This window comes from Doryrhamphus excisus, chromosome 3, assembly GCF_030265055.1.
Source record: "Doryrhamphus excisus isolate RoL2022-K1 chromosome 3, RoL_Dexc_1.0, whole genome shotgun sequence".
Classification (NCBI taxonomy): Eukaryota; Metazoa; Chordata; class Actinopteri; order Syngnathiformes; family Syngnathidae; genus Doryrhamphus; species Doryrhamphus excisus.
The window spans coordinates 18,329,357-18,351,248 of record NC_080468.1 but is presented as its reverse complement, the minus strand read 5'-3'; the positions used below and the strand labels follow the sequence as shown (position 1 = coordinate 18,351,248).

The 21,892-nt window shown below is 42.3% G+C and overlaps 4 protein-coding genes across 4 annotated transcripts in view; 3 read left to right on the top strand and 1 right to left on the bottom strand.

Moving 5' to 3' along the window:
• Positions 1-24: 24 nt before the first annotated feature.
• Positions 25-8,363, top strand: LOC131126098 (rab GDP dissociation inhibitor beta-like). Its single transcript, XM_058068287.1, has 10 exons — positions 25-191; positions 3,614-3,721; positions 3,829-3,928; positions 4,555-4,689; positions 4,767-4,965; positions 5,081-5,212; positions 5,995-6,094; positions 6,711-6,882; positions 6,975-7,174; positions 7,444-8,363. Exons 1-10 carry the CDS (start codon positions 147-149, stop codon positions 7,594-7,596), a joined length of 1,344 nt encoding a protein of 447 aa, XP_057924270.1. The 5' UTR covers positions 25-146; the 3' UTR covers positions 7,597-8,363.
• Positions 8,364-8,530: 167 nt separating this feature from the next.
• Positions 8,531-16,646, top strand: LOC131126096 (ankyrin repeat and SOCS box protein 13-like). The gene is made up of 11 exons (XM_058068284.1): positions 8,531-8,598; positions 9,184-9,371; positions 9,767-9,923; positions 9,999-10,133; positions 10,400-10,591; positions 10,668-10,745; positions 14,477-14,664; positions 14,758-14,914; positions 15,072-15,206; positions 15,295-15,486; positions 15,775-16,646. The coding sequence occupies exons 1-11, from the start codon at positions 8,556-8,558 to the stop codon at positions 15,900-15,902; spliced, it is 1,593 nt and encodes a 530-aa protein (XP_057924267.1). The 5' UTR covers positions 8,531-8,555; the 3' UTR covers positions 15,903-16,646.
• Positions 11,576-13,668, bottom strand: LOC131126097 (uncharacterized). The gene is made up of 2 exons (XM_058068285.1): positions 13,345-13,668; positions 11,576-12,890 (listed from the first exon to the last, which is right to left on the bottom strand). Exons 1-2 carry the CDS (start codon positions 13,583-13,585, stop codon positions 11,617-11,619), a joined length of 1,515 nt encoding a protein of 504 aa, XP_057924268.1. The 5' UTR covers positions 13,586-13,668; the 3' UTR covers positions 11,576-11,616.
• A 2,240-nt stretch (positions 16,647-18,886) lies between the features above and the next one.
• The window catches only part of LOC131125572 (uncharacterized), a 4,169-nt gene continuing 1,163 nt past the window's right edge, over positions 18,887-21,892 (top strand). The window contains exons 1-3 of the mRNA XM_058067234.1: positions 18,887-19,437; positions 20,403-20,651; positions 21,316-21,498. Coding sequence (XP_057923217.1) covers positions 20,470-20,651; positions 21,316-21,498 — 365 coding nt within the window. The 5' untranslated portion in view covers positions 18,887-19,437; positions 20,403-20,469. The remainder of the gene's footprint in view (positions 19,438-20,402; positions 20,652-21,315; positions 21,499-21,892) is intronic.

Below are 21,892 nucleotides of genomic sequence, written 5' to 3'. Positions count from 1 at the left end.
ATGCCCACAATTGATTGACAGTTAAGAAACCACGCCCCCGGAATCGCCTGACGCCGTCTGAGCCCCACCCCTTTCTCACTTCAGCCCCAGCAGATCTCCATTTTCTTCTTTCCTGTCAAGGATCAGAGTACCCCAAGATTGTCAAAATGAATGACGAATACGACGTTATCGTCCTCGGCACGGGACTGACGGTGAGAAAGTTTTGAGATATGTCTGCCACTTTCAGCGGAAGCGCTTTGCAACCTGTTAACCGCGCGGTTAGCTCACGCCACTGGCGCTTGTAGCTAACTGGGCCTAATTAGCAATGGCTAAATAACTAGCTTAGCCGCTTTCCAACCGTGTGCGACTATTTGTTAGGCAGTGACCAAACGGGCTAGATTAACTTCTGCTAATACTCTTAATATAGAACATAGCTATCAAGTTGCTCATGGAAACTTACGTCGCTGTTAATACTCGGGTGGGAGTTGACCGCAAAATGTAGCTATTTAACCGGTCAGTTGGGTGTTGAGCGCTAGCTCTAGCAGGTTTCTTGGTCAGGATAAGATTAATCGTAGATTAATGGTGTGCTAACAAAAGACCATCTAATTTAACTGTTGCTAATAATGACGCAGAATTGTGTCATTGTTGTGTCGTTTCATTAAGTCATTTTGGTTTCCTTGAATCATTGAAATGTACCAATGACATCCAGTTGGGTCATTATAATTATGATGTAACTGTAATGTAACACTGTAAAACCTATCACTGTAGCAGTCCTCAATGTTCATTTACATAGTTTATCCTCATGATAAAAAGTGTCGGCTTTCCACCAACTGCTGTAAAAATATCCAATTTAAGTAATTGAATTACATTTAGTTGGTACCCTCTAAGGGACATGGTTTCATAACTCAGCTGTTTCAATTGTCTGAAGAAAATAAAGGTAAAGTAGAAATGCAAGAAAAACGACACCACACTGCCATGTTGAATATGTGACACAATCAGGAAGTGTCCCAAATTGTGTTTTCATGTGCTCAGGCATATTGTAGAAACAAAATTCAACAAAAAGGCGATATAGTGCAAAATGGCACAATGTAAATAGAAAAGGCTGAAATGTTTATATGAATAACTAATAACAACCAGCAAAGTTTTTTTTGTCTTAAAAAAAAAAGAATATCAACGTGACACCCCCACATCCTTAGATTTTTCACTGTGCGGTCCTCGATGGATAAGCGGTCAATAAAATTCACTCTAATTTCACCCTAATGACAATTGTTTTGTACTTTCCAAAACATGCTGTGAAAATACTATAAACGGTAATCTGTCATCTTTGGTCAATTGGTTCCAGACCCAATTGTGCCTTGGTTCTACATGGAGTATTTATATAGATAGAGCATAGAAAACCTTCTAGACATAAAATGGCACCCGTATAGTCACCATTACATGTCTATTACCTTACAGAGTAGCTATAATAACAGTAAATTAGCCATACAAGACATAAATGTGATGTTTGGAGCTCAGAGTTGAGTTTTAGCTTGACGTGGGTTACTGTAGCAACAGTAGCCAGTGTTTTGTTTAAGGATTATTGTGCCTGGTGTGAGGTAATTGTACAGATAGGTGAAGCTTTTAGGCTTTTTTCCCCAAATTGTGCCAGAACAAATTCAAAGCTTTGATGCTTCAGTGTAAGCAACATTTGCAACATCTGGTGAACGGGTGAAGTCACAGCGACCTGTCACTAAACAGCATGAAACACAAGTGTTCTCACGACCATTACGGTAACATTACTGACATCTAGTGACTAGAGCAGAATACTGCATATCATACACAGTATTTTGAATGCCTTATGTTTATTGTTCTTCATTTAGCTATTTCCATGCTTCAAAATGTCTCATTTAGACAAAAATGTATTGTTAACTATTAGGCTGTATTAAACCACAAAATAGGGGTGTCATGATACACTCTGGTTACAAGATGATACTGGATATTGGGTATCACAACAAGATGATATTTTAACATTTAAAGAAAACAATGACAAAATATAGGACTGCTATAACTGCAAAACTATTTTTTATTTTTCCAAAACAACGCAGGTACATTTTGGAATGTTGTAGATTTTTGCATGCATGATCTTTTGATTTATTTTTTTTATTTGCAAATCGAAACAAAAACTGAAAATTATGAGTTATTATGAGTTATTAAGTTTAAATAATGTCAGTTGTAGCTACTACTACTCATTTATCTGCATAGTTATGTGAATAGATTGCAGTAAATTTGCCTTCTGTTTATCGCTAAAAGAACTACAGTTCCCATGATGCTTAGAAAATCATAGCAGGAAGTAGGTCCATTTTTGACTCTATCTCATGTTTGCGGCAATCATGTTTTTTTGCCAACTTGTTAACTGTTTTAATACGTCTTAAATAACTTGAATGGGTGATGGTTTTGTGGTTGGGTATTTCAATTAAAAGTATCATACAGTTAGTAGGTACAAGTACAAGGTACAAGTAGGTATAATGGATTATAGATGCTCATTTTAAACTTGAGTTTCTATTCCAGACATGTGTAAAGTGGGTCATTTTGTGCAATGATGTTGAATAGGTATGTCCTAGTTGTGTTATCTTTATTCTGCCAACATTCACCATATTGTAACCCTCTCGCAAAATGGCATGGTTTTGTTGTCAACTGTTAATGGCTGACACATGACACAGAACTCATCCCGTGATTACTGTGGGATGGAGCAGTCCAAGGGGCAGTTTGAGAGCACTTAATTTCTTTGCAGTTCATGGAGGATTTTTTAAATCTGTTTTTAGTCCATATTCAGGAACCTATTAACTAGCACTTTTTTATTATATCAGAAAATGGTGTTCAAATTCTATTGACCTGTAAACAAACAGGAGCTGCTTTTGTAAGATTTTATGAACAGGGTAGTAGTTGGAGGAACTATCATTTTGCTTCAGATTTGACAGAAATGCTAATTTCCCAAGTAGTTTGTGTCAAACAACATACTTTATTATACATTTCATAATAATAATAAGCTTTAAGCAAAAACAAAATGTGCTGTACAATTTGTCTGATACTGTGAGTACATCCTAAAGCACTGGAAGTGACTGCATGCCCCATTTCCTCTCACTAAAATGCATGGGGTTAAGGTGGGTTAAGGTTTAAAGATTTGCCGTGCAAATGACAGTGACAAGTACTGTAATTCCTCTGTGTAGCAATTTCACAGCTACTGTGATTATGGAGAAAAAGTTAGGCAGTGTCATGTGATTGTATTGCATTACCCAGTTGCTGGTGTGTTTATTGACCTAATGTGTTACAAATTGAAAAGCGACATTCTCTGTGGTCTTTCCACTGGATAAATACATAAATGCACACACTTACTGTGTCTGACGTGACTGTTAACGCCGTGCTTCCTGTTCAAAAGGCCTTAAGGAGGGAATCTCCATATTTTGTAAAGATCGGTCACACTCGTGATGTCGTCAACGCCGGCATCTTATCTGAAAATGTCTAAAAAAACAAGGATTCAGTGTGTAAAATACTTGATTACTTGCAATTGTTTTAATAGTTGTAGGCGCGGTTCTTGGATGGATGTTGTCCACTTGATTTATCCATAATCATTTCATTCTGTGCTCTCATTTAACAGGAATGTATCTTATCTGGAATCATGTCGGTGAAGGGGAAGAAGGTTCTACACATGGACCGCAACTCATATTACGGTGCAGAGAGTGCCTCCATCACACCTTTGGAAGATGTACGTTGCTTCAGTGCATCTGAATTTGACACACCAAAGAATACCAAGTTTGGGATAAAAAATTCAAGACAACAGTAAAAATATTTGCACTTCGTTTTTCCTTGCAGCTCTACAAACGCTTCAACCTTCCTGGCAAACCTCCCGAGTCAATGGGAAAAGGCCGGGACTGGAACGTGGACCTCGTCCCCAAATTCCTAATGGCCTATGGTATACCTTCATCTTTTGCATTGCGAATCAAACATAACTGTAGGTCATGTGGCAAGTCCCTTTTTAATAATTTGCATACATCAACATTTTCTTCTACATTCAATATTACATTTTTATCCCAGCTTGTTCCCATACATGTATAGATATATTTTTAAGCATTGTGGCCCTTTTGTCTAGATGCAAACTGCATTTTTTGTCATAGGAATTGAACTTTGTGGAGATATCCAAGCTCTTGTTTTCAGATTTTGCATATGGACAATGTGCTAATTATTTACTTATTGGTATGGATGGCCTTTTGACGAATTTGAAAATCTGTAGATGAATTGATACGTTGAAACTATTTTCAATAAGATGCTCGAATCACACATCAAGATGAAATAATGCATGCAGCGAGGGTAATTGACTGTCACCTGTAGTTATCTCTTTCTCACCCAGCTTCTTGCTGATGGTCTTGTATCCACACAATGAGTTGAGACGAGGAGTACTTTCCTTAAGCAACAGGATTCATTTGTATGTTTCATAGGCACATGAACAATCTCTGAGGATCAGAATGCTGGTTGGTGGGGGATCAAATACTTATATTCCCCACTGTATAAAGCATTAATTCATTTGCCGTCTTTTCTTAGGTCAACTGGTCCGCATGCTGCTGATCACCCAGGTGACCCGTTATCTGGATTTCAAAGTGATTGAGGGCAGCTTTGTGTACAAGGGAGGCAAAATCTATAAAGTTCCCTCCACGGAGACTGAGGCTCTGGCGTCCAGTAAGTCATCAAAGGCATGCGAAACTTCATACCGGCGTTCTTATTTGCACGTGCCTTAACTCTCATTAACTCTCAAGGTCTGATGGGGCTGTTTGAGAAACGGCGCTTCAAAAAATTCCTTGTCTTCATTACCAACTTCGATGAAAACGATCCCAAGACTTTGGAGGGCATCGACCCCAACAAGACTACCATGAGGGCTATTTTTGAAAAGTTTAGCTTGGGCAAGGATGTCATAGACTTCACTGGCCACTCCCTCGCTCTCTACCGCACAGATGAGTCAGTAGTCCTTCTCACTGTATTAATGAGTATACTCAAGGTTCTTCATTGATCCTAATAATGAACGCCGTCTTATCACAAATAGTATTATCTTTCTCTCTCTCTGTGTGTGTAGTTACCTGGATCAGCCCTGCATTGACGCAGTACGGAGAATAAAGCTTTACAGTGAGTCTCTTGCCAGATATGGCAAGAGCCCATACCTCTACCCGCTGTATGGCTTGGGAGAACTGCCACAAGGATTTGCCAGGTATGGCCCACACTTTAACGCTCAAATGCATAATAGAACTACCCTTTTCCTCCATATAGTCGCTTGGGGTGGGGCAGTAACATAAATCTTAAAGCAGGGCTCCCTGACAAAGCTTTTTTTTGTTGTTGTTTTTGCTTTTTTACAAGGAGCACAGTTGGCCCCCAACTTGAAATTTTAGAAGCGCAAGCAGGAAATTTAGTGATGCACACCGTAATCATCATTTTAACCGTATTACTGAATAACAATAAATGCCGACTGTCTTCTCTAATCACCCTGTTTCCTCTCTAGCTTCTGAAATGCCTCACATTATGTGAGTTCACAGTTGTTTACAATTGTTAATTCCTCAAATATTTATTGTAGACCAGAACCCTCCAGCCATTTATGACTGAAAGAGATAAATGAACATTTAATGGCACTTTTACATGGATTGACGGCATGATTGTTGACAAACACGCGTATGAGACAGCGCCAAGCAACGAGCCACACGGCTCACCCGTTTCTCATCTTCTTTATTAAAGTGGTTGCACTTGGTAATTTCTCAGGCTCTTTGTAGATTATTTTGCAGCTGTGATTAATAACAAAGCACTTGTGGCACAACTGCGTTAGTTCGAAAAGAACTCCAGAGTCAACCGAGCTGGGGGAGTTCCATGCAAACACGGCGCTAACAATGACATTTTGTGATTAAAATGTATATACAATTGATTTAAATGATTGTAGATTCAGCTCTATTGCTGTTACCAAAGGTATACAGTACATTGACTTTGGATTGTTTTCCCAATCAGGCTGAGTGCCATCTACGGTGGGACATACATGTTAAACAAGCCTATCGAGGAGATAGTAATGGAAAATGGGAAGGTGGTGGGAGTCAAATCTGAAGGGGAGGTAAGCATGTTTTTTTCCCCCTCTTTCTCTCTGTCTGTCTCTGTGGGAACAAATATTCACAGTGTTAAGCTCACAAACCTTAGTCAACTAGAAGATGAATTAGTATAAAGGATAAGACATCTTTAAAGTTTGCTTTATTTTTGGCTGCCTGCAAATCATAGCCATAACAAAAGTCATGTATTTAAATTCAATCAGCCTACAGTTTAACTTTATTTTACTTAAAATTAAAACACATTAAAATATTTTTCAAATGGATAATATATTACTGTATGAAATAACAAATCAACACTGCATAATGCGCGAGTCATCAATAATGCAAATGCTCTTTTTTTTTTTAGCAGTGTCAAACAACAAAAATAATGTTTTTTGGTTTTTAACGCTGATCGAGTGGTTTGCGCCTTACTGGTATTATAATATTAGTTCTGTTGCTGCTTTGTTGTACATTTGATCATAAACCACCATGTGGTCAAAGGGAGCTATGTTTTTCTGTAGTTTTTCCTCATACACTCCAAATCATTATTAAAAATGGTGGTTTTATATATACACTATCTATACTTGTATGAGTTTTCACATTTTCTGAAGTATATTAACCCTTAGCTGTGTTTGCGGCCCTCAGATCGCCAGGTGCAAGCAATTGATTTGTGACCCCAGCTACTTTATGGATCGTGCCACCAAAGTGGGACAGGTGATCAGGGTCATCTGCATCTTGAGTCACCCCATCTGCAACACCGGTGACGTCAACTCTTGCCAGATCATCATCCCTCAGAATCAGGTCAACAGGAAGCACGGTGTGTACTGAACATATAATATGAAATATATGAATGTCCATCAATTATTTTTGCATTCACTACATTAACCTGTCGGTTCCTATTGTTTGCAGACATCTATGTGTGTATGATCTCCTTTGATCACAACGTTGCAGCAAAGGGCAAATACATCGCCATTGTCAGCACGACAGTGGAGACAAAAGACCCCGAGAAAGAGATTAAGCCAGCCCTGGACCTACTGGAGCCCATCGAGCAGAAGTTTGTCAGCATCAGTGACCAGTTTGCCCCTACTGACATGGGCAATGAAAGCCAGGTACATTCAGATTTATGACCTAATGGGTATATTCAATCCAGTAAATGGAAAAGAAGTGATCTATTTTTTAAAATAATGCACTTAAGACCATTAGCAATGCTGTGTTGAGGATTCTGTGATGTCATTTGATCATAAATACATTCATTCCAGTCCTTAGGAATATGTAAAATCCCCGTAACTAGAGATGATAGAGATGAAAAAAAAACAAAACAAAACTTTGGACAGCCCTGCTTTAAGAGCACATTTAAAAGCTTTATTTGGCTTCGTAGGTCTTCATCTCCCGTTCATATGACGCCACAACCCACTTTGAGACCACCTGCGACGACATCAAGGATATCTACCGGAGGATGACTGGCTCGGACTTTGACTTTGCTGAAATGGAGCGTGGAAAGAAGGACATCTACGGCGACGCAGCAGAGTAGAAATTGATGGTGCCACAAACACTCCCTATTATCAAAGACAAGCGCTGCAGACAACCGTAATCTTTACGTTTATATAGAAAACCTTACTCAAATGTACACCATTGGGCCAGCCTTCCCAAGAATACGTGGCTGCCCAGTGAGTAAGTTGATATAGATTATGATATAGTATTTGCTGGATGAAAGTACAGGGAGGGTCTTTTCTTTTTCTAATCTCTGTCAGATCGTTGATGCACTCAACTTTGGTTACTAACATTCAATAATATCCTCTGGTTTTATGTCAAAATGAGGCCAAAGATGCCAAATCAAATCAATCAATCGTGTGTATAAATTGTTTCAAAGAGCTATGGTCTTCAGGAATTTTGTCACTTCAGGGTGATTTGGTTGCATGTATAAAGGAAATGGTGCGTCTCGTAATCGGACACACGTGACAACATTGGCTTTAGGGCGTGTTGCTTATCTTGTACATTCTCATCCCTTTTTGATGTTCAGTTTTGCAGCCAGACACTACCAAGCAGACTGTAGTCCAGCAAAAACTACCTGAACCTGTTTGGGACAGCTTTGACCTATAAGGTATATGATTACTCCTGAACTGTATAAAATGAAGCCGACTGTGCACATTCACAGCAGTGGTTGACTATAATTGCTTAAGAAGGACCAAATGTGTACTGCAGCAGTATTGAATTGATGGGAAGCCCTCTGTCTCTATCTGTTAGCGAATTGGGCTCCAACTATTTCTGTATTGCAAAGTAAAACAACTTTATCAACAATGGTTTGATTTGATCTTTGCTTATTTTTCCCAACTACATTAAATGTTAGTTTCCTAGTCTGTATTAGCTAGGAAATCCCAGTCAATAGTTATACATAGTACATATAGGACGATTGCGTCACGTGCAAGACTACAACTCCCATAAGTCATAGCACTACTCTACTCCAATTACGTTGACTACTCAGCAGTAAACATGGCTGTGACACCGGCACGAAGGTCGTCTTTGTACGATTTAGGTAAAAAAAAATGGCGTTTAATCCCATTGGAATTTATTGTAAATCAGGTGTCTTAAAAGATAAAACCTTAAAATTGTTTTACTCTGGCCGTAAGCGTCCTAATGGTGCTAACCCCGACAGACTACTAGCATGTTAAGCTAGTTGTATACCACTTCAGGGTCCTGTTGTCCGAGAACATGTTATGTTTTAACGTCCCGTCATGGTCGTTCGGTTTTTTTTGGAAAGTGGTGTAAATATCCTAGTTTTCACTCCGCCATTAAATAGACCTGGATTAGGACACTCTGCTGCATGCAGTAATCCCCGAGAAACTGCTATGCGGGCAGCTTTTTGAATCAGTGTTGGCAAAAGCCGCAAAAGGTCGAAGAAAAAGCAAAACATATACACACAAAATGTATAAAAGTGGACCCCCGTATCATTCATTTTTCCCGTACGCAGCCCTCGCAGGATAAAGTTCGTACAGTTTGAAATACTGTATTAATTTACCAAGAAAATAAATGCTAGTCCAATGTAACAACAATTTTAAATATGTATTTATTCTCTTCTCTATCCCAACCATGACACTTGCATTTGAACCGTGTTTACCAGGCATGTGGGCGGACCGGACTGCCCTCCATGAAGCCGCATCACAGGGTAGGGCTTTGCAGGTGAAACAGTTGATAGAAAGTGAGGGATCGGTCAACATCGTGACGGTGGACAACATCACTCCTCTGCACGAAGCCTGCTTGCAAGCGCATCCGCATTGTGCACGACTGCTGCTGGAAGCCGGAGCACAGGTTGTATTCGATTCTTCGAGGATGCATTCGATCCAGCGAGGACATATAGCACACTTTCAATGCAAAACATAAGGGATGGGAAATTGCTCAAGCTTGTTTAAAAACCGCACACATGCTGCAATCAAAACCTACATAACCTTGTGTGAAAAAGTGATACCCTCCTACAAATATGTAGGTTTGGAATTTTTCTCCCTTAATAATGAAGTTTCATTTAGAAACTGCATTATGTGTTCAGCTCATTGACTAAACATTTAAGAGTGATAATCATGCAAAAATAAAATAAATCAGCAAGCAGGCAAACACTTTTTCACATGTGATTGCTTGGTAGGAGTAATGTGTGCAGTTTGCATGGTTGCGCCAAGTCCGGGGTGTATTTAACGATTTTTTTCTTGCAGGTGGATGTGCGGAATATCCACGGGAGCACTCCCCTCTGCAACGCCTGCTCTTCTGGCAGTTTGGCATGCGTCAAGCTGCTGTTGGAATACGGGGCCAAAGTCAACCCGTCACTCACTGCTTTGACCGCGTCGCCCCTGCACGAGGCCTGCATTCAAGGCAAATATGCATATGCACCTGTGTAGGCAAAACACAGCCTATATAACAATGTAGAACATTCCCTTCCCTCCACAGGTAATGCCGAAATAGTCAGGTTGATGATAGCCAGCGGCGCTGAGCTGGAGGCATATGATGTTCACTTCGGTCCACCTTTGCACATCGCCTGTGCAAAAGCGCACTTGAACTGTGCCAGGGAACTACTGCTTGCAGGTCAGACAACTATAAAGCACTTATACCTTCTCACTGTCATTGCTGAATGAATGGCAAACAATTCTATACTTTGTTCTTTGATATTTTTCTGTTGCACTCATCCCATCTGATTAAACGAGTCTCGGTTTCCACAACACCAGCCTTGCTGTAAGGCGAGAAAAACACATTAGAGTGTATCTCATGCATTTATTTATTTGTGGTGGCCCAGTCACAGCGTATCATGCATTGTCGATTCAAGTGTAATGCTGAAAAACAACATTTTGCAGGTGCCAAAGTGAACTCCAGGAAGTTTCACGAAACAGCCTTGCACCACGCGGCTCGACTCGACAAACCGGACATGATCGAGCTCCTGGTGGATTTCGGAGCCAACGTGCACAGCACTGACAACCTGGGGAAAAAGCCGGTGGAGTACGCAACCCCTGCCTCTCCCGTGTACACCTGCCTCAGGTTTTATGAAAGTGCGTCGCCCCGTCGCGGCCTGTTTTGCTTTGGGAGTGGCAGCACGTCCGCTCACCTTCACGTGTTTCCCTCCAGGTAACCCTCTGAGCCTTCAGCACCTTTGTAGAATTGCTGTGAGGGGGATTCTTGGTACCAAGGCCTCAAAGGTCATAGGTCAGCTGGACACACCCCACATCATTCAAAGCTATCTCCAGTTCTCCATATAGATGTTTCTATAAACGTCTATGGGAATTGGACTTAGTAATACGCATCCCACATGGATTTGTACATGATGTTTACTTTGGACACCAGTGGTGTTACTGAATGTGTGAAATGGACTGATAAATTGCATTTTGAAGCAATTCTCAAACAACTCTTAATTGTGAAGGGGATTTAGTCACATGAGAAACTAATTGGGTGGCAATGCATAGCTCATACTCATGTTATGTTCTTCATTTTTCTACCAGTAGTGTGTAGTACTGCAGCATGGGAGGCATAGCAGCATATCCTGCAAGTCTTTGTTGCCAGAGTAGTTTTTAGTGTTCAGCAGTTGGTTTCAACTGTACAGTTTTTTTTGCCACTTGATGGCACTGTAGGCTCATATTGCCCCTCTTCTTTTGCAACCCAATGATAAGTCGAAGTCATAACATGGGGTGCCCCACCAGTGTCTCTCCCCGCTGGGCTCATACTGGATCTGTCACTGACTACGGTAGGCACTGTGGGTGAGTGTCCGCTCTGGCTGCCGCAACTGCCCTTGCAAGAGCAGATAACTAGCCTTGTATACAGGAAGTTCTTGTAAACAATAGACGTATTTGTCTCCACAGCCGCGGTGTAGAAGATTTCTGTGTTTTTTACAAAGCCCGGGGTCCCTCTTTCGTTCCCGCTCCCCCCTGAAACTGGCTGGCGACACTGCTCCATGCTGCCAAGATCCACCGGCATACCTGAGCAAAAGCCCCACTGTAGATTAAAAAGGCGCTGCAGGCTAAAAATGGCCCCTGACTATGTCAACATGACCAACTTTAATGTACAGTCGACATGCACATTGTTAAACTACGGTTGGACAGTAGTTTGACAGCGCATAACAGACAGTGACAATCTTATCCAAAAACGTTACTTCTTCACCATCACATGCCAGCATCATGTTGACAGGGACGTCCACCTGTAGGAGTTTATACTTGTCACAGATACTCACAAGGACCTTTTCAACAAGCGTCCTCACTTGCGCCATGTCGTCTAAATTGCGGTCAGCGAGCCGGCAATGGATGTTGGGAAAGGCTGGGAGTTGGACCTCAGCACAAAGCAAGCCACTATCTTTCTTTGAGTCAAAATCTGCTAAGATGACATCACCTGGTAATAACTTATTGAGAAAGCCACTTTTCTCCAGCATTGTCTTTTCACTCGTGACGCCGTGCCAGCCTTTTGAGACAAAACTAACAAATCCACCGGGTGTCATAGCAATTAAGTACTTTACAGCACGTTCATTTTGATGCAGTGTTTTTTTAGCCAGCATTTTTAAACAGGCCACAATCACGACTCCTTTGCCACCAAAGGCCTCTGCAAACTGACGAGGCGTCGCTCTCTGCAAAGTGTCTCTACTTGGCCACGTGATCCAACGTCCTAGCTGTGCATACAAAAATGAAACGGTGTCTTTGAAAGTTCTGTCAACTGTGCTTGTCGCCACGCTGAACATGTAAGAGAGGTGGCGGGTCGGCATGTCCAGACGGAGGCGTGTGAAGGTCAGTAGGAGGACTTGAAATGGACTGAGTCCGCTCTCTTGTGTTGGCATGAGAGGTAACAAAAACTGGAACAATGCCGTGAAAGATCCCACGCTGGGCAAACCTGTGTAGTATTCCACTTTATCGTCGTCGTCCTCACCAAAGAAACCATCTGACATCTTGAACGCGTCAAGCTCGCGCTTGAGTTGTCTGTTTTCTTCCACAAGGCGGTTAACTTCCGAGGCCCTCAGGATGCAAAAGTCGCATTCAATCGAGTCGCCTACCTGGTGGATTGCGTCTTCCTTGCCTTCCACGTTGCACTCAATCTGCTCCTCCTCTTCTTTTATTTCCTGTATGACCATTTCATACTGCTCCTCCTTGACTGTCTGGGTTACCGCCTCCTTAAATTGCTCATTCTCTGGCGTCCGTGCTTTAGCGTCATCTAAAGTCTCATGTTGTCCGTCCTGGATGTGGCCACGCCACAGCGCTGGCTTACTTTTTTGTGAGGAACATGCACCATCGTTGTGCTTGTGCTCTGTGTAGCCCATATGTAGCGATGGCGCCCAGTCTGGGTCATTCTCCATCATTTCATATGCCGGCTTCCCTGCACGCAAGTGACATATGATTATTATATTATTGCATGACACATAAAAGAAGAGGAATGTCATTTTAAGACAGTGAGGGCTACATACTGAAATATGAAGGATGCAAGGGCGAGTTTCATATTTTGCCAAAAAAAAGACATCACAGCTTTGCAATATGTATCTGCGTGTATTTTTTCAAACTATTTCAACTTTCTTAATAATATCATAATATTTTGACTTTATTCCCATAATATACCTTTTCCCCAAACCTAATTTTCCAAAAATGTTTCTAATTCTAACATTTTTTGCTCTCCAATATTACGGCGTTATTCTTTATAACACTATCTTCACTTTACCGTAGTCAATTTCTGCTTGCTGTACTAGAATTTGTTATAAAATAGACACTGTAACAGCTGCGGTTTCATCGCTAGATTTTGACGGGGCTTAATGTTTTCAACAAAAAAAAGCAAGTACCTTTATAAAAATGTCGAGAACAAACAAACATGAAGGGAGTTATCCTGTCGAACGTGATATCCGTACGTCTGACAGCAGCGACCCAAGCCATACGACGCCGCTTTGAAATCTCCCCAACCTGCGGTCCCTGGGTTTTTTTCCAAGTGGGAAAGGTGAAAAATCTCAACCCGTTGTCCATTTTTCTACCACGTCCATCGTGCGACCTGTTTGTGCAACCTATAACACAACACGTACGAACCATCGCCACCTCTCTTGTCGTTGTAAGCTAGTCGTTTTCTTCGTTTTGTTTTCTTCGACTGCTGAGACATTGTTTTGATTCAGTACTGCCACCTACCCGTGACTTTACGCAACTAACCTAATACTTAATACTCAACCAATAGGTGGCAGTAATGCACACATGTTTCCGTAAAACCAACGAAGAAGAAATGTCCCAACTGTAAACATTGCTGTTTATAAACATTTTGCGCATCGTAGTTTTTTTGGCGTGTTCCTGTTGTGCACAAAGGAAGATGGATATCGAAAATACGCAGCCATACTTCTTTGGAGATATCAGTGCGTAGAAAGACAACACAATTGCAATTTTCGATGTTTCAAGGAGAAGCTAACGTGCTAGCATTGAGCTTGATGGATATGACGGCATGCTGTATGCAATTATGCGGCATAAAGAATAATGGCTGCATATTAGCACCATTGACTACCCTTTGCAATTAACTACATCCATTCCATTCCAAACTTAAGGTTAATTATCATAGGCTTGAATGTCTTGTTCATTTTGGGCCATTAATTACTGATTTGTACGGTTGTTTTTCCAGTATGGAATGTAAGTCAAATGTCTGTAAAAAAGCGTGTGTTAATATTGAAACATCTAAGATTAAGATATGCCTTTATTCGTCCCTCAGTGGGGAAATTTGTACCAAGTATTAGTAGTGGTGTGTGTACATACTATTTAGACCTTGAAGTAACTCAGGCACCTAATGACTGCACAGAGGTTCAAATGAATTTAGAAGAGGACAAAATCAATATAACCTCCCCATGATGAGTGTTAACTGTGCATTAAATATAGGAACAAACCTTAATATTCACCATTTGTTTTATGGGCCAATTCATGTAAGTGCGACCTGTTCCCTTCCAGGCTGCTGGTCAGAGAGAACAGAGGTCCACAAGGCAGCATCACTGGGTCAGGCTTCTCAGCTGCAGCATCTCATCCACAGCGGAGCGTCTGTCAATATTGTAGCCGTGGACTCCATCACACCTCTGCACGAGGCCTGCCTTCATGGACACACCAAGTGTGCCCGTCTGCTACTGGATGCGGGAGCACAGGTGAGCAAACATCAGTTACAAAAGATGAAAATAGCCTCTATTCTCTTTGGAACAGCGTTTGTGTATGTTTCTGTGTACTATGATGGATCGTAGGTGGATGCAAGGAACGTGGATGGCAGCACCCCCCTTTGTGATGCCTGTTCTGTTGGCAGTTTGGACTGTGCGAGACTCTTACTGGAGTACGGTGCCAAGGTCAACCCTTCCCTGACATCCCGCACTGCCTCACCCCTCCACGAGGCCTGCATGGGAGGCGAGTGTTCAGTCTGCAGACCCAGGCTATTAGATGCTTTGCCACTACCATCTTCTCCTTACCATGACTTTACTATGATGGAGTGCGATACTACACATTCATGCATGTGTAGTATTGCAGTTGCTTTTTAAAATGGTAAATACAATTCTCTTCTCAGGAAACTCTGACTGTGTGAAGCTTCTGATTGCCGTGGGTGCTTGTCTAGAGGCATATGACCTTTACTACGGGACACCACTGCATGTAGCTTGTGCCAACAAACACGCAAACTGCGTTAAAGAGCTACTCAATGCAGGTGAGTAGAGAGACCAAACGCAGAGGTCGATAAAGCTGCTTGTACACTGGGATCTTTATGATGCATGATGACGCCTTTTAACCTGCAGGTGCCAACGTGAACGCTGCCCGGCTTCACGCGACGCCACTGCACCACGCTGCCAAAAGCATGCGAGTGGATATGATTGAGATACTTGTGGAATTTGGAGCCAACATTTATGCCAGAGATAAACATAACAAGAAACCTGTTGACTACCCGACACCAGGATCTCCTGCTGCAGTCTGCTTGCGGTCTTATGAGGGTATGATGAAAGTGTATCATTGGATAAATATTGACAACGTCATTACACGATGACCTAAGTAAGCATTGTACACAGTGTACTTATTATTGAAGTGTATGGACGAAAGCTCAGTATTTGATTTGAGACATAGCCAGTTGTTTGCAGTAGCAATAAACTGCCAGCAGATGGTGCACAAGCATCATATTAAAACACATTGCAGACATGACGCCGCGATGCTGTAGCATAACTGTTTCACCAAGCAAACAAGGTAAAAATAATGTATGTTGCTGTCCCCTCCACCCCCCGCAGCCACTCCCATGAGCCTGCAGCAACTCAGCAGGTTGGCAGTACGTAGGAAGCTGGGCACCAAGGCTCTGAACGTCATCGGTCACTTGCAGATACCAAAACTCATTATCAGCTACCTCTGCTATCAGTGATTGACACGCGAAGAGGACTCAGATGATGGTCTTGTATTATTTATTCATGTACAATGACATGCACTTTTTTTTACCAGATGTATTAGTGAGCATGATGCAAGCACCATATATGTCCTCATGTTTTCTGTGGCCATAAATAAAGCACAAAACATGTAGACCACAATAAAGTACATACACTGTAAATGCTGTAATTATAGAGTTAAAATTCTAGTTTATTGACCTAAATTGGAAGTAGGTACTTATTGGATAGAGGCTAAATCAGCTTCATTTGTATTCATCTGCAGTGCATGAGAAAGTGGAAAGGAAAATGTTACATTCCGAGCAAATATGGAAGTGAGTCCTGTCTCGATACGAGCTTCCGTTGGTGAGTAATGGGCGAAAAACGCATCCTCCATTGACATTGCATGGTGGGAGTTGCAGTACATAAGAATGACCAGCAGGTGTCGGTATTCGCCTGCGGTACATTTAATTGACCACCAGCAGGCCTCAATTTTAGTGGGTTTGCAGGTCTAGCCACGCCCCCTTTCGAGCCAGACACTTGGTACACAGGTCAGCGGCCAGCCCCTGATACACATATCAAAAAATCAGGGTCCTGGATCAAAGGGTCCGAGACTTCTGGGACAAAAGAGGGTTTTTTGGAGGGAAAGTAGTTTTTCACACCCTGCGAGGCCCATATTGACCCCAGCGACCGCACATTTTTCAGTTTTTGTCTTTCCAGCCTCGTGAGACTCCAATGAAAGAAAGTCAGTCCATTTCAGTTCAGAAAGGGGTGACCTTTGACCTCAAGCAGGCCTCAATTTAGTGGGTTTGCAGGTCTAGCCACGCCCCCTTTTGAGCCAGACACTTGAAACTTGGCACACAGGTCAGCGGCCAGCCCCTGATACACATATCAAAATATCAGGGTCCTGGATCAAAGGGTCCGAGATTTATGGGAAAAAAGAGGGTTTTTTGGATGGAAAGTAGTTTTTGACGCCCTGCGAGGCCCATATTGACCCCAACGACCGCACATTTTTCAGTTTTTGTCTTTCCAGCCTCATGAGACTCCAATGAAAGAAAGGCCATTCATTTTTTTTCATAATTTTATTTTCCAAATCTGGCTGAAATGGCAACAAAGGCTCTGAGAGTCATTGACCTGCAGACAGTCGTGCTCTTCAGACCTGATCCACATACATTTTTTTTCCAGACAACGCAGAGGTCTGAAATTTGAGTATGTTGTTGGGGGCCTCCAGATGAGGGGATCGACATCAGTCGGGCATCGGTCGGACATGCACTTTTCGACCAGCGGGCGTCTGAATTTCGTCATCTCCTCATGTTCACGCCCCCGCCGATCGGACAAAAAAATGTCCAAATGTGTCGAAAAACGCAACAGAACATCTACAACGAATATAAAGCAAGTGTGCACAGTTTCACATCTGTGCGACCTTTGGTTAGCTACTTAGCTTTAGAAAGGTCGCATCAAGCTGGGACTAATTTCTTCCTAATTGATGGGATGGTGTCTGCAACATATTGAAAAATGAAAAAAAACTTCCAAGAACAAGTTTTTCTAATTTCGACAAGTTGATGGTGACCTATGACCTTTGAGCAGTCTGTTCGATTACTAGGCAAGGTTCCTTTGGAGCTAGACTCTTGAAATTTTGCACACTTGTGCAGAATAATTGTCTGATGATATGGTGAAAAATTGGTGGACCTAGCTCGATGCTTGATGAATTTATTAAAGCTTTGTTTTTTTTAGGGCCTTCCACCGGCTTCGTGGTCAATCTATTTGGGAAGGAAACATGGTTCCTGTTGAGTCCCGTCCCTGAAATTTTGCACACTCGTACAGAATAATTGTTTGATCATATGGTGAAAAATTGGTGGACCTAGCTCGATGCTTGATGAATTTATTAAAGTTTTGTTTTTTTTAGGGCCTTCGACCGGCTTCGTGGTCAATCTATTTGGGAAGGAAACATGGTTCCTGTTGAGTCCCGTCCCTGAAATTTTGCGCACTCGTGCAGAATAATTGTCTGATGATATGGTGAAAAATTGGTGGACCTAGCTTGATGCTTGGCCTCAGGTTCCGACCCTCGCCTCCAGTTTGCCCACCGGCCGGCAGCTGACAACAGATTGCCCGCCGACCGCTGCAGTCTGCGCCCTGCCGCCGGCTTCGTATTGCTCTTTAGTCACCGGCGGCCGCAGTCTTCATATTGCGCTCTAGTCGTCGCCGTCGCCGTCAGTCCGCTGTCCCGCAATCTTCAGCAGAGTAAGACAAAGCTTACATTAGCAACGACTTTACCGTTGAGAAAACACCGTATATGATTGCCCAGCATAACAATTACAGTCACGGTGTCATGAAAAAATCGATAGATAAAAAAATAGATAGATTTAGAACAGACTTGGCCAGTCGTGTGCAAGAATAACCTATTTACGTGGCTTAAAACAAGTAATTTAACAGCTATTTCTTTCATAGACAGTACCGCAAAGCACGCTGGGATGTGCGCCTATTGACGCTACATTATGAAGAGGACAAGGAACTGCTGATTATGAAGCGGGCGAGGGAGGATGTCAATTAAGGGCCTCAATTCTTGAATTTCTTCTCCTTAAAAATTATTTTTATGCAACTTTTGGCTATGTTATCTGTATCATGTGTCATTTGTGTGCTTTCAACATATACTTGTTAGTCCAAAATACAGTACACTTCAAAAAGACGTTTGGGTGTTTTCGAAGTGGCCACAGGAGGGCGATAAAGCCTGATATCATCTATGTATGTCCGTCACAGGCCACCGTACTGATCCGCCAGTAAGCGGTGACGTTACGTGAAAGCCAACAAATCAAATAATTCCTCCTTTTTTTACAGCACCCTACGAACGGTGCCCAAGGTGCTTCAGGAGTATAAAGTATTATTTCTCTTGTTATAGTGTGTACAATCATTGTGAAACACGACGTCACATCCGTGCTGTAACTTCCTGTTTGCACTTCCTGGTTTCGTCCGGAACATGGCGCCGACGCTCCCAATTACGCTGTGTCAATCTGTTGGCAGCCAAGCTGAAGTATTCTAGAGGGAATGCCGTCTACTGTTTGTAAAACTAATAGACGTGATTGTTGAAACTATTTATTGAAAATGCTTGAGAATATGTTACATGTGTATTGCTTAATTTTTTGAAGTTTTCAACGCTGTTGCAGGCATGTGTTTGGCCAGCTATGTGGGGCGGGTTGAGCGGGAACCAGGAAGTGCGGGGATCTCGTGCGCGCGCGCGCGCTCGCGCGCTGTTCTGTCGTTGCTGGATAGTCGAAAAAGAAAGTTGACCGGAAGCAGCCGGCAACCGTGTTTCTTTCTCTGACGAAGTCAGGCCGCCCCTCACCACGGTTTGGGGCTGAAAATACTGACAGTTAACACCGCCACGACAGTGAAGAAGTGCCGAAGTAAACGGTTTGTTTTGCAACAGCATCGTTTTCATTGGCGCCAATTTAATTCGGTATGGAGTCGGCGTTCCAACACCCTGACGGAGAACACTGGAGTTGCCATGTAACTCAGGCGCCGCACAAGCAATGCTACAAGGTCAGTATCAAAGTTTTAAGTCACGTTGAAGCACGAATAGTGGCGTTTCGCTTCGACAATAGGACAATATACAGTATATAAACGATGTCGAAGTTGACGAGCTGAAGCCGAGGTCGCCATTTTGTGGACATAATTGGCGCGTAGAATGCTCGAAATGCTCGTTCATTTGCAATCCGTAACATAATGTGAACGACTTTGGGCCAAATTGACAACGATTTTTTAAAAGTATGTTTCGCTACCCTCGTCGTAGTTAATGACAACTGAAGCTAAAAGTGGTTTATTTGGAAATATTTCGGGGGACGTGAAAATCCCTTGATGTCCTGGTTACATCGCGTGCATGGTGTGTAAAGTTCTTGTCGGAACCTGGTGCCATCAGAGGCGAGGCATCTGTTAGGTGAGTGTAAGCCGCTGATTTTATCTTTCAGCATCATTGTGACAACGGAAGAGAAAGCACACTCATAACCCTTCTCCCTTATTCGGTCTATTTTAATGGTGACTAAAAAACTTACTTCTGAACAGCGCATCATTACAATAACCAAGCTCCGAACCTGGGGAGACAGAGCCTTCTCCATCGCTGCCCCCACACTCTGGAACTCTTTGCCCCATTCACTCCGTGCTTGCCCTGACCTTCCCACCTTCAAAAAACAACTCAAAACCCACCTCTTTAAATCTGTTTTTAATGTCTAACTTTTTTATATTTGACTGCTGTGCCCCGCCCCGCTTGTACTCATGTTTTAACTGTGTATTAACCAATGAATGTTGTATTTTGGTGTGTCTTCTATTCTGTTTACTTACTTTATTCAACTCCATTCTTCTGTAAAGTGTCTTTGAGTATCTTGAAAAGCGCTATACAAATAAAATGTATTATTATTATTATAAGTATTCAATGCAGGAATGAATTTTATAAAACTGAGTATTTCATTACAGCAAAGGAATAGCAGCTAATCTTACAACTTCTGTTACAGATGAAAAGCCGCTTGTCGCTTAACAGCTCGTGGGATCCCTCTGCATCCATCTCAACATGAGCTCCAAATGGGAGCGTCATCTGATGCCATAGGTTCTCCAGTGGACAGTTTCACCTATTGCACGCACAAGACGGCATTTTCTGGCGCTTCAACCTTTTGCGTCCATCAGCAGTCTGTCGGCCCCCGGGGAAGGACTCATGTAATCGTGTTGGCAGACCATCAACAACATGGCGTCGGCGTTCTTCACAGGTAGGAAGACTTGTTCAAGTAAATGACATGATGGCCTTCATACATGTAGCACAATAACACAGGATAAATGAATAGATGACAAAAGATATGCAATTCATACACGAGTGCCATGACTAATGCTTTGGCTGTAAAGGTTGCTCCGGCTGTTACAGTACAATGTTAGCCGGCCACATGGAGGTCATTATACAGCGGGGAAAATAAGTATTGAACACGTCAACATTTCTCTCAAAAAACATATTTCTAATCAAGCTATTGACATGAAATTTTCACCAGATGTCGGCATCAACCCAAGTAATGCACACATACAAAGAATCCAAACATTTATGTTCATAAATTAAGTTATGTGTAATAAAGTGAAATGGCACAGGGAATAAGTATTGAACACATGAAGAAAAGGAGGGGTAAAAAGGTCTGGAAAGCCAAGAAAGCAGCTGGAGTTTGTCAGTATTTAGAAGGTTAACCTGTCCCCTATTAGTGCAAAGTAATATCAGCTGGTTTAGTCCTGATTAATGCCTTTTAAAAAGGTTTCTCACCAGCAAGGTGTTAGACAAGAAGCATTGCATGATGGGTAAAAGCAAAGAGCTGTCCAAAGACCTACGCAGCCTTATTGTTGCAAAACACACTGAAGGCATTGGTTACAGGCGCATTTCTAAACTTCTGAAAGTTCCAGTGAGTACCATTGGGGCCATCATCCGGAAGTGGAAAGAACACGGCATTACCATAAACCAGCCACGGCCAGGTGCTCCTCGCAAGATTTCAGACAGAGGAGTCAAAACAATCATCAGAAGGGTTCTCCAACAGCCCAGGACCACTCGTGGAGAGCTTCAGAAAGACCTGGAATCAGCAGGTACCGTTGTTTCAAAGAAAACAATAAGTAATGCACTCAACCGCCATGGCCTCCATGCACGCACACCACGCAAGACTCCATTTTTGAAGAGGAAGCATGTTGAAGCTCGTTTGGAGTTTGCGACACAACATTTGGATAAACCCATGAGATTCTGGGAGAACATACTCTGGTCAGATGAGACCAAAATTGAACTCTTCGGATGTCATAAGACACAACATGTTTGGAGGAAAAATGGCACTGCACATCACCCCCAAAACACCATACCAACAGTCAAGTTTGGAGGTGGGAGCATCATGGCGTGGGGCTGTTTTTCAGCATGTGGTACTGGTAGACTTCATATCTTTGAAGGAATAATGACTGGAGAAAAGTATCGAGACATTCTTGATCAGAATCT

Bases quoted from the DNA above. Each gene is read 5' to 3' on its own strand.
- LOC131126098 (XM_058068287.1), top strand. From the start codon at position 147: ATGAATGACGAATACGACGTTATCGTCCTCGGCACGGGACTGACG. The intron at 3,929-4,554 runs GTATACCTTCAT...GTCTTTTCTTAG, and splicing joins CAAATTCCTAATGGCCTATG to GTCAACTGGTCCGCATGCTG. The intron at 6,095-6,710 runs GTAAGCATGTTT...TGCGGCCCTCAG, and splicing joins GAGTCAAATCTGAAGGGGAG to ATCGCCAGGTGCAAGCAATT.
- LOC131126096 (XM_058068284.1), top strand. From the start codon at position 8,556: ATGGCTGTGACACCGGCACGAAGGTCGTCTTTGTACGATTTAG. The intron at 10,746-14,476 runs GTCAGCTGGACA...GTTCCCTTCCAG, and splicing joins CAAGGCCTCAAAGGTCATAG to GCTGCTGGTCAGAGAGAACA. The intron at 14,665-14,757 runs GTGAGCAAACAT...GATGGATCGTAG, and splicing joins TACTGGATGCGGGAGCACAG to GTGGATGCAAGGAACGTGGA.
- LOC131126097 (XM_058068285.1), bottom strand. From the start codon at position 13,585: ATGGTTCGTACGTGTTGTGTTATAGGTTGCACAAACAGGTCGCACGAT. The intron at 12,891-13,344 runs GTACTTGCTTTT...ACTTGCGTGCAG, and splicing joins TTCTCGACATTTTTATAAAG to GGAAGCCGGCATATGAAATG.